Source organism: Coenobita brevimanus, chromosome 103 (assembly GCF_032717465.1).
Source record: "Coenobita brevimanus isolate Jiangsu-jjx chromosome 103, ASM3271746v2, whole genome shotgun sequence".
Taxonomy (NCBI): domain Eukaryota; kingdom Metazoa; phylum Arthropoda; class Malacostraca; order Decapoda; family Coenobitidae; genus Coenobita; species Coenobita brevimanus.
Genome location: NC_137056.1, coordinates 5398301 through 5412987, shown reverse-complemented (window position 1 = coordinate 5412987; position 14687 = coordinate 5398301). Strand labels below are relative to the sequence as shown.

The 14687-nt window shown below is 41.6% G+C and overlaps 1 protein-coding gene and 1 non-coding gene across 2 annotated transcripts in view; one reads left to right on the top strand and one right to left on the bottom strand.

The window, feature by feature from the left end:
- LOC145415752 (E3 ubiquitin-protein ligase UHRF1-like) overlaps positions 1 to 14687 on the top strand; it is a 58166-nt gene that overhangs the window by 18756 nt on the left and 24723 nt on the right. Inside the window, exons 2-4 of the mRNA XM_080284989.1 lie at positions 1357 to 1515; positions 12340 to 12539; positions 13488 to 13644. Of these exons, the coding sequence (XP_080141115.1) occupies positions 1357 to 1515; positions 12340 to 12539; positions 13488 to 13644 (516 nt within the window). The remainder of the gene's footprint in view (positions 1 to 1356; positions 1516 to 12339; positions 12540 to 13487; positions 13645 to 14687) is intronic.
- On the bottom strand, positions 11473 to 11591 carry LOC145415857 (5S ribosomal RNA). The gene has a single exon (XR_013900161.1). It is a non-coding gene; the product is annotated as a 5S ribosomal RNA (ribosomal RNA).

Genomic DNA, 14687 nt, shown 5'->3' with positions numbered 1-14687 from the left:
ATGGAAGTGAAGCTTGGACCTTGTTGGAGGAACACAAGTCAAGAGTGAGAGCAGTGGAAATGAGCTATTTGAGAGGAGCATGTGGAGTCACATGGAGAGACAGACTGACAAAGGGGGAAGTGAAAGAGTGTTGTGGTGTGGATGTGGATGTGATAGGAAGCATTAGGAGAAATACATTGAGGTGGTTTGGCCATGTGGAGATGATAGAGAGTGAGAGACTGATGAGGAGAGTGTATGTGAGTGAGGTGGAGGGGGGGAGAGGGAGGGGGAGGCCAAGGATGAGATGGAGGGATGGAATGGAGAGATATATGAGGGAGGGGAGTGTGAGCTGGGAGCAGGGAAGTGAGATGGCGGGGGACTGAGCGACATGGAGGCGATTTGTTTGTGGCCACCCCTTATGGGATTAAGGCATCTGGCAATAGGTAGATAGAGATAGATAGATAGATGAAGATTATATGCACATGCCTGTGTATAGTCTTGTTGTTGTCTTCCTGGAAGCATTGGTATTTGTGATTTCGGTTGATGGTTTTGTCCTTGTATATTTCGGTTCATGAGTTATGCTTTATAATTGATGGTCAGTACATTCTCTTTAGCTCTTGCCAGATGGAACAGAACTCTCTTTGATAACTAAATGATAAACATTTTACATTAAATGTGCAGCAAAACTTCTAATGATGAATGCCAACAGACCATTTGTCATTTTATGCATTCTAGTAACTTCTGCAGCATTTTACTTAAAGAATCAGATATAGAAAAGGGGTATAATATCCAATGATGAAAGCATTGAAGAATATATGTACAGTACTGTTCATCACTAAATGTCATTGAAGGGATTTTAGAAAATATGTGACTGCGAGCTGTGAGGAGTTAATAAAGTTCCCAATTAAATTACCTGGTGATCACTGGCAACTCCTCAGTTTGTTGAATGCTCCCATTAACTCCATTCACATATTTTGTTCAAATAAGGTGTTAAATATTTCTGGTTCTAAGCTAGTTTCTAATGATACAGCAACTATTTACGCACCTGGTTGGCTACCCCTTAATTCAGTAGTCATAGTCATAGTGGAAATGCAACATGAGTAGGGCAGCCTGAAACTGCAAGCACGCTAGCCCCTGTTACAGGTTCTTCAAGAAAGTAAGATTGGATGCATGGGGCTGAATTGTATGCTATTGCAGCTTACTAGAAATGCTTGGTGTACAATATATCTGTGTGTAGCCAGGTGTCATAATCCCGTAAGCAGTGATGTTGAGTTAAGTTTTATGAGGAGGGGCACTAATGCTCCGTCAGCCTACTTGTTGACATGTAGGGAACATGTATCAGTATATTGTGTGTACATTAATTTTTCCCTGTAACAGATGGAGGATGGTTATAACATGTTTGACTACAACATCAACATCAACGATGTGATACAGTTGATGGTGAAGCCGGTCTTGTGTGAAGCTAATTGCAACACATCCAGCAAACCACTCAGGAATGTAAAACCTGCTCATCCATCAGATAGCAAGAGCATTCAGGTAATATTTCAAAAGTGAGACTTTAACAAATTTTCAAGTAATGTAGATACTGCACTTTATATTGTATTTATTTCATTAAGGATTAAGACAAAGCTTCACTGACATTTGTTGGACCTTATGCATTCACAACCAACATTTGTCCATTTTAATAGGATCCCCCTCTTCCCCTCATCTGTTGTCCTCATCACAGCTAGTGGATGCCATAATATCTGGTCGCCTTGGTTTCAGCAACTTATGTTTACATAATAGATTTCTGGATTTTCGAGGTTCTAAGTCCACCCTTCCTCCCCCCCTTCACTTCCCTTCCCCCATGCATCATAAATTGTAGATGGCTTGGAGCCACCTTTGGTTGTACAGTTTTTGTTTTTAGGTTTCATTTTAAAATAGTGAATAGCCAGTGGATGATACATTGGCATTCACCAGTTGGTGAATGACTAAGTCCAGCTAGCGCATACTGGATGTGGAATCTGTAGTTCCTGTGACGTAGTATGTTAGAGTACACATTACTGAAATGATTAGCATTAATTTCCACTCTGAGGCCATTGGTTGATGCCAGTAAGGGCATCTGGCTGCAAAGTGCTACATTCTCGAACATAGTCTCTCTCTCCCTCTCTCTCTCTCTCTCTCTCTCTCTCTCTCTTTCTCAACCCTTTAAATCTTTAAATCCAGGTAGGATCATATGAAGGGTTCTCTTGATGGATATCGGGTCGGATCACATGAGTAAAAGAGCCTCAGGCGACAGGTGACATCATTTGATACTCCCCATTGCCCATGTCGCACTCAGAGTGGCCTGGGCTCTGACGTCATATGTAAACAAACCTGCTGGTACAAATGTACTGGGTTTTGGGGTGGATTTCACCCCCCCCCCTGCTCAATTATCTAAAAATGACACATAAATCGTGACATAAATTTCTGTAAACAAATATATGCCAAAAATGCTTCAAAAATATGGTATAATATCAGTGCATGTGACTTTTTTTTTTTTTTTTTTTTTTTTAAACGTCTGCACACAGTAGGGCTTTGGCAGCATGATCGTGTTTACCATGGAGTTTGAGGGAAATCTTCATTTTTCGCCCTTGACACAGGCTTCAGGTGAGATGGAAGAACTGGACAGCAACTTGGAGAACTCTGGAGTGACTAGTAGACTCAGTGAGGAGAGGGATGTGGATGACATCATTGATTTTGAAGGATTTTCAGCCAGTGATATACAAACTCCATCATTCTCTGGGGTATCAGTGAGTAGTGTTGGCGTAAAACGTAAGTTATCGCCAGGTTTGGAGTATGATATTGATGACCAGGAGAGTGGTAGTGACAGTGAGGGGATGGCAGACAGTGACAGTGATGGATTTATTGCCATGCCTGATGAGAGTGATGATGATTTAGACCTAAGTGATGATGATGATGATGATTACCCTAGGGTGTGTTACCCTAGTAACCCTCCCGGTAGGCCTGGTGGTACTGGTAATGCTGATGGATCTGGTTTATTTGGGCAAATGGTGATAGATTAGTACCAAATTGCTATAGATTTGATGCAGCTCACAGTGGAGTGACAAGGGCTGCTGGTGTAGACATAAACAGTTCTGAAATGGAGTATTTTCCCCTGATTTTTGATGGTGAAATTCTTGATTATTTGGTGTGGATACTATCAGTTCATGAAGGACAAACATCCTTTTTCTCCACAAAATAAAATGAAACATTGGTATGATACCAGTGTACCAGAAATGTACACATTTCTTGCACTCACTCTTCTGATGCCACATGTAAAGAAGCATAATGTTCGTGACTACTGGAACCGAGATCCTCTGATTTATACCCCAGTATTTCCCAAGTACATGCCCAGGGACAGGTACCAGCTACTCATGCGATTTATTCATTTCACAGACAACAACCACCCCAGTACTGATGACCATCTTTGGAAGGTTCGTCCAGTGATAGAAAAGATAAGGGAACGTATTCGCTCCTTTGCACCTTGTCAGAAGCTTGTCATTGATGTAAGTCTCATTCTATTCCGTGGCAGACTCATATTCAAGCAGTACATTCCCTCCAAACGACATAGATATGGAATAAAAATTTCTCTTATTTGTGACTGCCTAACTGAAAGAGTGTTAGACATTATAGTGTACACTGGCACTGATATTGATGTACCTGCAAGAGATCTCCTTGGATTATCTGGTTCTGTGGTCAGACTGATGGCACCCTTTCTGAACAAAGGACATGTTTTATATACTGATAATTGGTATACCTCCCCAGCCCTGAGTAGTTTCCTTCATGATCATAACTCTTGTAGTTGTGGGATAATGCGGAAGAACAGAAAACATTTTCCAAAGTTTGGAGGACGTAGTGCCCGAGGAACCTGTGAGCGCTACAGAAGTGATCCTTTGCTGTGTGTCAGATGGACGGGTAAACGGGAGGTTTGTATGTTGAGCACCTTCCATCATGGCAACTTGATTCCATCCGGAAAAGTGCATCATAGAACAAAAGAACCAGTCCTCAAACCAGACATAGTAATTGATTACACATGGAATATAAGATTTGCTGACAAGTCGGATGTCCAAATAGGTACTGTGGAGTGTATCAGACGTACCGTGATAGGGTACAAGAAGTTATTTTTTCATGTGGTAGATTTGCCAATGCTGAATACCTACCATATGTACAAGACAGAAACTCAAAAGAAGTAGTCACTGAAGCACTTTGTTCTGGAAATAGGGAGACAACTGCTCACCAAGTATGGCACATTGAACAAAGACCATCCCGGACCCCACTCTGAACTACAGTAAGACCTCACTATAACAGACCAATAGGGCCCCAAACCATTCTGAAAAATGTGAAATTCCAGTAAATGCGACATCCGGACTTCCCTCTGCTAATCCGGACTTTTTCCAATGTATATGGGACATTACTCTGGATTGCATGAATGGTTTTTAAACTGTTTTGACTACCATTGAGGTACTGTGTGCTGTTAAAATTTCACTACATTAATCAGATGGTATAATATGTATAATAATACTGTACTGTACATTGATAAACATGTCATGTATTTACCTTATTGTGGTGAACATAGCTGAAGTGGTCAGGCAGTCCAGACAGCTTCTGGCTTTATCGGACTTTTTCTGATATGTAGTAATTTAGTCCAGTAGCTCCTCGAGTCCAATAAAAGCGAATTCCAGTCTATTGAAGTCCGTTATATCAAGGTTTTACCGTAGCTGCTGACAGGCTTATAGCATCGGAGTTCGCCAGTAGGCATTGTCTACAAGAGCTTCCTCCATCACATAACTGAAAGACTGGGCAGTGTTCATGTCACACCTGCCTTCATTCTGTGAGAAAGCCACGGAAGAACAACCAAGTGAGCACTTGGTGCAAAGAATGTGGTGTCGCATTACGTTGCGAGTGTTGGCGCAACTACCACACACTTGCTAAGTTCTAGCTAAACAGAAGTAGTGGCTAACAAGAAGATAATTTTTGTTAAATGAGAGAAAATAAATTCTGTTTTTATTACTGGTTGCATAAGTAAAGTTCAGAAGTTGAAATTACAATTTTTTGAATATGGAAAGAGCTCTGTTTTGAAAGTACAGTGTAAGTGTACACAGAAGCATGAAATAAATTTTTCTAATTAGGAAAGAATGTTCTGTTCAAACTATAAGTGAAAACAACAGATGGAAAAAAGTTGTGTTTATATACAGTACATTTTGTGGCCTCCTCATCCATACTGTTTTCATCAGCTGTACCTTCAGTAGTGGGTAGGTAAAATATATTTATTTTATTATTTTTATTGATATTTCATCCTTATCCATCATCCCAAACACATAAATCATAAAAATTTGACTTCTCAAATTTCTCGAAACTTTTGCCTCCTGGGGCATGTCTGTGGATTCCGAATTGCCTCACAGAGGGGTTAAAGGCTCAAATATGCTTGCATGCATCGGCCTTTGTCACCTAATGACAGTGCTCCATGCTGCTCGATCTCTGGCAGCTTCCCTATTCAGTCTCTTATCCCTGAGGTCACACTCAACGACCTCATCCCGGATCTTTTTTGGTTTACATCTCGCAGCCCTTCCCATAATGTTAACACTTCTCACTTTCTGCACCCAGTTATCATCCCCCATCCTCTCCACATGCCCAAACCTTCTCAATCTACCTGTCCTCATCACAACACCAATAGACATCATTCCCATCCTACGTCTCAACTCTTGCTACACCTAACCCCCCCAGGCCTCACATGCAGGGATGCACTGCACAAGTGCACATCCACCTAATCATTGTCATTTAAATACATTTGAGCCAGCAACTATCTATCCTCTTCCTTTATTGCCAGGTTTCACTGCCTAACAGCATTACACTCCTAACACATGCCACTCACAGAGACCCCATAGCATGGAGGGGGAGCCCTCTCAATGTCACAAGAGGCAGCAGCTCCCTGAAATTCTTCCAGCCACTCCTCACTATAGCCATAGAGCTAGCTCCAGCCCCACCTCCAGCATATAAAATGTCATTCAAATAACTTCTACACACTCAAGAGACTCACCAGCAAGATCAATCCTATCACGCCTGACAATCTCCACATGCTCTCCCTTTGAAGTAGTCCCCACAGGCATGTATACAGTGGTCCCAGCATTTTTTCAACGAGTCCCTGTATTCCTGGAAGGCTTCAGGCTTGATGGTTTTGAGCACCTTCACTTCTGTCTGGATCTCCTCAATCGAGTCAAATCAACGCCCTTTCAGTTGTAATTTCAGCTTGGGAAACAGGAAAAAGTCACAGGGGGCAAGGTCAGGCAAATAGGGTGGATGGGGAATGATTACCATGTTTGTGGAAGCCAGAAACTGCCGAAAAACAATTGATGTGTGGGCGGGGGTGTTGTCATGATGCAGGACCTAGTCCTTGTTCTTCCACTGTTCTGGACGTTTGCAGTGGATGTTCTCCCTCAGATGCCACAAAACTTCATAGTAAAACTTTCCACTGACAGATTGACCAGGTGGGACGAATTCCTTGTGAACAATCCCTTGGATATCGATGAAGACGATCAACATCGACTTGACACTGCAGCACCATTGGTCCACCATTGCAAAAATGCTAAACCACCTACACACATTACAGTAGTAAGCTTAGCTTAACAACATGTCCGCTCACAGACACGGCCAGGGCCACGCTGACGCACAGTGGGTGCTGCTGACTCCTAGCGGCAAAAGGCAAAACTGCAAATGGTTGGCTCCCTCTGTTCAAATTACTGGAACTTCTGGGTAGCACCTTGTGTGTGTGTGTGTGTATATATATATATATATATATATATATATATATATATATATATATATATGGTATATATATATATATATATATATATATATATATATATATATGTATATATATATATATATATATATATATATATATATATATATATATATATATATATATATATATATATATATATATATATATATATATATATATATATATATATATATATATGGTATATATATATATATATATATATATATATATATATATATATATATATATATATATATATATATTTGTATATATATATATATATATATATATATATATATATATATATATATATATATATATATATATATATATATATATACAGTAGTCCCTCAATTATCCAACATAATAGAGCCAATGACATGTCTGGGTAGTGGCAATATCTGGATAATGAAATACCCAGACCCTACCAACACCCAACCTCCAAACTATACCTAATCTATTTGTGCAGTACCTCTGCTTATTTTGGCAGTGTTTTTTGGTCATTCAGGCATATTTAGACATCAAAACACACACAGAAATATCAAAAATAATTTTTAACCAAGAAAACCATGCAAAAAAGCCATTGAAAACCAAAAAGCACCCTAACTATACACTACTGTATGTACAGTACCCCTCCTAATTTTAGCAGTATTTTCCAGTCATTCTGCCATATTTAGACACCAAAACACACAGGAATATCCCAAATAATTTTACATACCACAAAAACCATGACCCCCCCCCCCTAAAAAAAAAAAACCCTACCTGCACACTATTATATATACAGTACCCCTCCTAATATTGGCAGTGTTTTCTGGTCATTCTGCCATATTTAGACATCAAAATACACATAGGAATATCCAGAATTATTATAAACAACTGGAAAACCATCCAAAACAACCATTGAAGACCAGAAAATACCCTACCTATGTATTAATGTATGTACAGTATCCCTCCTAATTTTGGCACTGTTTTCAGGTCAGTCTGCAATATTTAGACATCAAAACACACATAGGAATATATAAAGTAATGCCAAACACCAAGAAAACCATGTGGGAAAAAAAAACTATACAGTATGTACAGTACCCTTCCAAATTTGGCAGTGTTTCCTGTCATTCTACCATATTGAGACATCAGAACACACGTAGGAGTATCCATATTAATGCTAAATACCAAGGAAACAATGCATAAACAACAATAATCCACAAAAAACCTTATGGTGGTTGGAAAATCAGTGATCCGTGAGTGATAGCAGCTCCAAGGGGAAGAAAAATGAAAATAGCCGAATATGCCACCAGAAATTGGTTATATTGGTATAAATGGTATACCACCATCTTTGCTGGCATTTGTACTGCAAGTTAAGCTAATAAAATCACAGAAAGCTGATGAGTAAAATAACAAAATTGCAGTGAGAATAATTGTGTTCAAGAGTAAAACTTACCTTCATATAACTTCCCACCATCCTAGTGCAGAATTTTGCCTGCACCCTGCAAGAGTTAAACATATGTCTAGATGCAGAATTTCATTAGCTTTCTCATGAATTTAACAAAATCTTGATACGACCAATAGTAGTCACATAACGTCAAAAACTTTTAAAAGTCACGGGTCAGTGCTTTCAGCATGAAAGGAGGGAGGGACTGAGGGGGTAGCTGGGAGACCTGGCTAGCAAGGCAGAGAGCATGGAAGGGTATGAAGGAGGGACAGAAAGGGAGGAAAAGTGAGGCTGTGGGCAGGATTTTCACCATTCTGTCATGAGGCAGACTGGCTCATTCACCTGACTTGTGGCCTGTGGTCTGCCTTACATGCGCATTAGCTGTTGGGAAAAGCAACTCCCGGTGACCGGACGACTTTGGACTTTTGGTGTAGAGGCAGACGGGCACTTTCACCTGACTTGTGGCTTGTGGTCTCTGTTAGACGCGCAGTGGCAGTTGTGAAAGGCTAATCCTGGTGGCTGCACGACTTTGGACATTTGGTGGGGATGCATGCGAATGTTTTGACACCGTTTGTGGAATACGGTCAGTATTACTTGGGTGTTCAATGTTTGTAGGGAGTGATCAGACCAGCATGTGATGTTAACCATTCAGTACAGGGGTGGATGGACTTTTAGCCCAGGTTGTGGGTTACAGCCTATTTCCCGCACACAGCTAGAGTCCAGCAGCCACAACACTGAATGTTTCCAAATGTTGGCTGGCCGGCCAAAGTTCTTGGAGACTTTTATGTCTGGAAGATAGCAAGTAAATTTGGATAATGGTTTAATAGAACCAAGGTCCAGTGTCCGGATACTCCACATCCGGATAAATGAGGGATTACTGTGTACAGTATGTATACACAATAATACCCTGATATGCGATACCCCAGCTTAGCGATGGGGTTACAAATACCACCAAACTCCGTTACACGATGGCCGCTTCCTGGTTTAATGATAGTCCCTCCGATGTCACATCCTCAGGCAATAGGCCAAAATTTTGAATTGCGTGCGTTCCTGCGGCCATTTGAGCCCGCCCACCTCCCAGGATGTGCAGAAACACTCATGCAGGCCCCACAGCCATCGCTTACTCTGCGCTTACCCACATCGTTCTTCTCGCACCAGCTATCTCAGAGTGAGGAACTCTTATGCTCATCCACTGTGCATCGTGTTGCATCACTAGTGTTATGCAAGCCACTATTGTAGTGCATCGTAACTGAGTACGAGCAGTGCTGTGAGTAGAGCAGTGATAATAATTGTGTGCGGAGTGCAATTTTGTGTAAATTTTAGCCCAAATAAGTATGATCATGTCTGGTAAGGGTGCTACACACGGTGGTTCTAGTGGAGGCTCTAGTAGAGGTGGTAAGCGGCCTGCTAGTGATGGTGCTGGTGATATTCCTGCTAAGCATGTGCGTAAAACTGTCTCTAGAAGTCAAGCAAGATATTCTTAAGTGCCACGAAAAAGGCGAAGGTGTGTGTGCTACTGCCTCGGCTCTCCACATGGCCCAGTCGACTGTCTCCACCATAATCAAGAAGAGGAAGGCCATTAAGGCTGCTGCTGGGGAGGTTGCAACCTTATCCACCTCCCGTATCACCCACCAGAGAGAGCCTGCGATGGAGGAGCTGGAGCGGATGCTGCACATGTGGGTGGTGGATCAGAACCTCCAGGGAATATAAGCCAAGCATGACTTTGAGGGGTTTAAAGTGGATGATTTCCTCAGCCGCCTTAGAACAGCGGGAGAGCTGGTGGATGTTGATGACATGAGAGATAGGCTGGACGACGACGGCGGCGGCGTTCCTGGTTAACAGACCATGTCTAATGGGGAGATTGCCGCTGCTGCCTCTGTGGTCATGGAAGAGGACAGCGAAACCGATGAGGATCCTGACTCGCAGCCCTCCACAACTCCTTTAATCCCTTGTCACAGTGTCCTCCGTGGTTACCTGGAGGGGGTGCTGGAATATGCTGAGCACCTGCACTGTGACAGAGAGTTGGTGCAGCTCAGCCTGGCGATGGAGGTGCGGGGAGTCTGGGATGCTGTCATCCTCCAGCAGAATTGTCGGTTCTATCGTCAGACCAGGATCGACTCTTCCTTCAAGTCTACGGCCCCCACTGGTGCCAGCCCATTCTTACCACCACCACCACCACCACCAGCTCCTTTCCTGCCTTCACTATCGGACCCACAACTGAGTACTGTACGTTGACAACCACTGAGTCTCTGTTGGATGTAAGTTTGCGGTTGTCTTCGGAGTCTCCTGAGGTGGGTAGGCCACCATCACTGCATTGTATGTCACCAGTCATCACCCAGCTTCAACCAGTTCAGGAGGAGGAGAAGTTCTCTGACATTTGCTAGGTGCAAATGTTTGCCTCTAGACCACATGGGACAACTCTTCACCTGCTGAAGGTGTGTGGGTTAAGAAGCCTGTCTGCGGTGTACTGGGTGGTAAGTACCCCAACCGAATGTTTTTGTGGCAGGTAAATTTAGGTTTCTTTCATAATTTCCTTGGTGTAAAAATTTATTTAGGATATTCCTATGCATGTTTTGATGTCAAAATTTGGCAGAATGACCTGAAAATAGTGCCAAAAGTAGGAGAGGTACTTTACATACAGTAGTGTACAGTGGAAGCCTGGAATTCGTATGCCTTTCTACTCATACAACTCGGTTTCGTACAGCTTTTTTGCCCAAAAATCGCTCCAGTTTTTGTACAGTGACACGTTATTCGCACTAAGAGATGCGGCGTCATAGGTCGCCAGTCTGGCTTTGTCTTCCGCCAGCTATGCATCAGTCATACAGGCTCGATTAAACTTTGTGATGAATTACGTATTTTCAATAGAAATTTGTACATAATCATGGGCCCTAAGAAGATTAGTGAGTCAGTTGGAGCTAAAAGTAAAGCAGTGAGAACAGCAATTGAGCTGAGAAAAGAACTCACTGCAAAATTTGAAAGTGGTGTACAGGAGACCAATTGGCTTGTCACACAGTGTAAAGTCACCTACAGACAGAAGAGGAAAGAATGACAGGAGAGGATGAAAGGAAAGGACAATCACCTGAAAGCAGCATAACATTGAGTGAGTGGATGGTGGGCGCCCTCACCTACCACATAATATACTGTATATATCCATCCATTGCCAGACGCCATGCATCCCAAACAGGGTGGCCAAGGGCTTTGAGTTAATTGTTTTACAGGGAGGGGCACTAATCCTCCACCAACCCCACTTGACACGTAGGGATGCCAACAGCATCTGGTGTTCCAAGGCGGTCACCCATCCAAGTACTAACCAGACCCAACGTTGCTTAACTTCGCTGATCGGATGGGAAGCGGTGTACTCAACGTGGTATGGCCGTGTATATATCTGTCTATATATATGTCTGTATCCCTACTGCCAGGGGTGTTGGATTATTAGCTTGAAAATGTGGATTGTATGGCATATAACTGCCTCATCAGTATCAAAACTTATGTGAGAGGAGACTAATATGACTTATAGAATCACCAGTTTCATTTTGTTCACCACAGATTCACCAGTTTAATTTTCTTCATGGGGTTGCCAGGTAGATTTTGTTTGAAAGTTTGGAAGATCTTCAGTCATATAATGTTGCCCTCACCCCATCTTTAAGGTGGGAATTAGGGCAGAGATGATAATACTGCCAGGGGTGAGGGTCAGTTTTCTGCCCATAAATATTGTGGATTATTAGCTTAACCTTGGGCCCAGTACCCTCAAGAAAATATTTAATTAGCTGTTTGGCATATACTGTACAGTATATTGTACAAGTATGCAGCAGAACCACAAATACTGAGGTAAATATTGTGTAATGTTCTCACTACAGTAACACCATTAACTTTTTTAAACTGGTGACTTTGTGTGTGTGTGTGTGTGTGTGTGTGTGTGTGTGTGTGTGTGTGTGTGTGTGTGTGTGTGTGTGCTTGCTTGCTATCTCTGTGCAATTTTGTTAACTGCAAAGAGACCATTTGTAAGCTAAATTAACACCTACCCAATTTCTTTCCCTGATCTAAATTAAATTGCCTGAAGGAAGCTAGAGTTTAAAAAAATTGGATTGAAGAGGTTAATAACATAAACTAAATTAATTTTGTCTTCTAGGAACCAAAGGAAGCGCCCAAGGAGGCTGTTACAGTGCTACAGAAAAGCAAGTACTACCGAGTGGGTGATCTTATAGACGGCAAGCACCTGTATGATGGAACTTGGTGGGAAGGCAGGATTGTTAAAATATCACCAAATCCAAACAGCAAGGAGACATCTGAAGAGGATGATGGATTGTTGTACAGTGTTGTGTTTGAAGGGTGAGTGAATATTTCTGAGTGGTTGGGTAAATGACACTGAATTGCAAAAGATGTGGAGTAAGAAAATCTACTGATAATGGGGTAGAAAAGTGTGTACTTAGATTGGTCAGATTGAGCGAATGGATGTAGATTCGGGGGTGAAATCGATGTATGTGAATGAGCATGAAGATTGGATGTGGCAGACCAAGAAGGTGGATGAGGCTTGGGAAATGACAGGAAATATGGTAGTTGGTTTACAGTATGCATGTAAGAGCCCATGACAAGGGTTTGGCAACCTTTTATAAACTGATAGTTGACAGAATAATTGCCAGGCAGATGGATGTGAAGTCGGTCAAGAAGGGGGGAGGGGAAGGTTTCAGCTACTATGATGAAGTGAGAATTCTAAGAGCTTGAATGATGTGACTAATTGTATTGTCTATTTCACCAGCAAGTTGTTGATAGTTTTTCACGTTGTTACTTTCTCATTATATGTTTATGGATCCTACCTTAGCCAATATTTGGGTGGGAAATAGATGAGGATGATAATGACAATGAGCTGATGGAAAGATTTAACATGGATAGAAGATTGGGGAACATGTAGGGTTTTGTATCTGAGTGCCTGAAATGAAACACATACTGTACATGCAGAATGAACTTGTGGATGAAATGTGTAAAAAGGAGAGAGATTTTGAGTGAAGTACTGTAATTGGTGGTTTCAGGAAGACCTCCAGGAGAGAAGATAGTTGACTTACTAGTGAAGGAGTTGGGAATGGAAAAAGAATTACTGTATTGTGCAAATAAAATTGATGTGTATGGGCAAACAGCTTGGAGATAAGTTTATATTGGTCATTCTCTATGAGAACATTCCATACCAAAACAAGTGCAGTATGTTTAATGTCATGGGAAGTATGGTACAGGATATTGTATTCATTCACCTGGTTACTTATGCCATGAATATTACCTTGACAGGTATGATAAGGAGGTTGCTTCAGAACTTTTACTAAAGCATATCCGTCCTCGTGCCCACAAGAAGTTGTCACTGGATCAGCTGAATCGAGGACAGATGATCATGGCCAACTACAACATAGAGAACCCAGAGGAGAGAGGACATTGGTTTGACTGTAAGGTAGGTACTTCATGTTAGAAAGATTGATTATTTTTGTTTTGGATTCCTTGATCTGATGGCAGACTAGATCATTACCCAGATAGATTGACAAAATCTCCATCTCCTCTTCTCAAGAGGGATTTATCATCTCTGACTGAATTAACTGACTAAGTAATCAAGCAGCGTAAGGTTTGTACAGCCTGAGTTCAGTATTATTTCGTATTCCCTGTGTATGCAGTTGATGTGTTCCTACAAGCCTCTTTGTTTGGTGTAAAGCTTCAAGTGGATGATGTGCTCCAGAATCCAACAATACCTTTTCACATTAGCAAAATTGTACAGTACTCAAGACTTCACAAGGTGTGTCATATTTTGGCTGTGCTTGTATCAGATTCAAGAGTACACATGCAGTTTTTGACATTAGGAATTAATTCCCTAACACACACCACGTGTTGTTGTGACCATAACCTCACATCCTGACGGCTTGGAAGGAGGGGATTACGTGCTGTATGAAGCATTCCCAAATTGGTAAACCGCTTTATTGTGAAAATCTAAATGAACAGATGGTGTCACTACGAAGAATACTGAATATAATGAGAGGAAGAGGAAACTCTAACACAATGATACATTTTCTGCAGTGCTTATGTGGTAGATATGTTTACCACTATATCACAACTTTTTCCCTACAGCTGTAAGTGTAAATTGAGGTTAATTGGCAAACACACCAGGAAACCATTTACTATGCTGGGTGGTAACCATATAACCAAATTATGAGGCCTGGTGGTTTAGTCTGTAATTAAGATATTCCAGTTGGATTGAGCCTGTGTAGGTTTATATCCAAGGGATGGTTGGGGCTTATTGCTCATGTAATGCCAGTCGGGGATGAATGAGGCTGGTCACTCATCTTAAATGTCTGGACCAACTTGCCTAGCCCCAGGTTCCTACTTTCCTTATGGGGTGACATAGGATTGGATGATGGATGGATGGATGTAGGAATAGAACATTAATAGGCAATTTTTGTTTATTTTACTTTGTGAACTATTGCAAAAAAGAATGTGAAAAAGGGA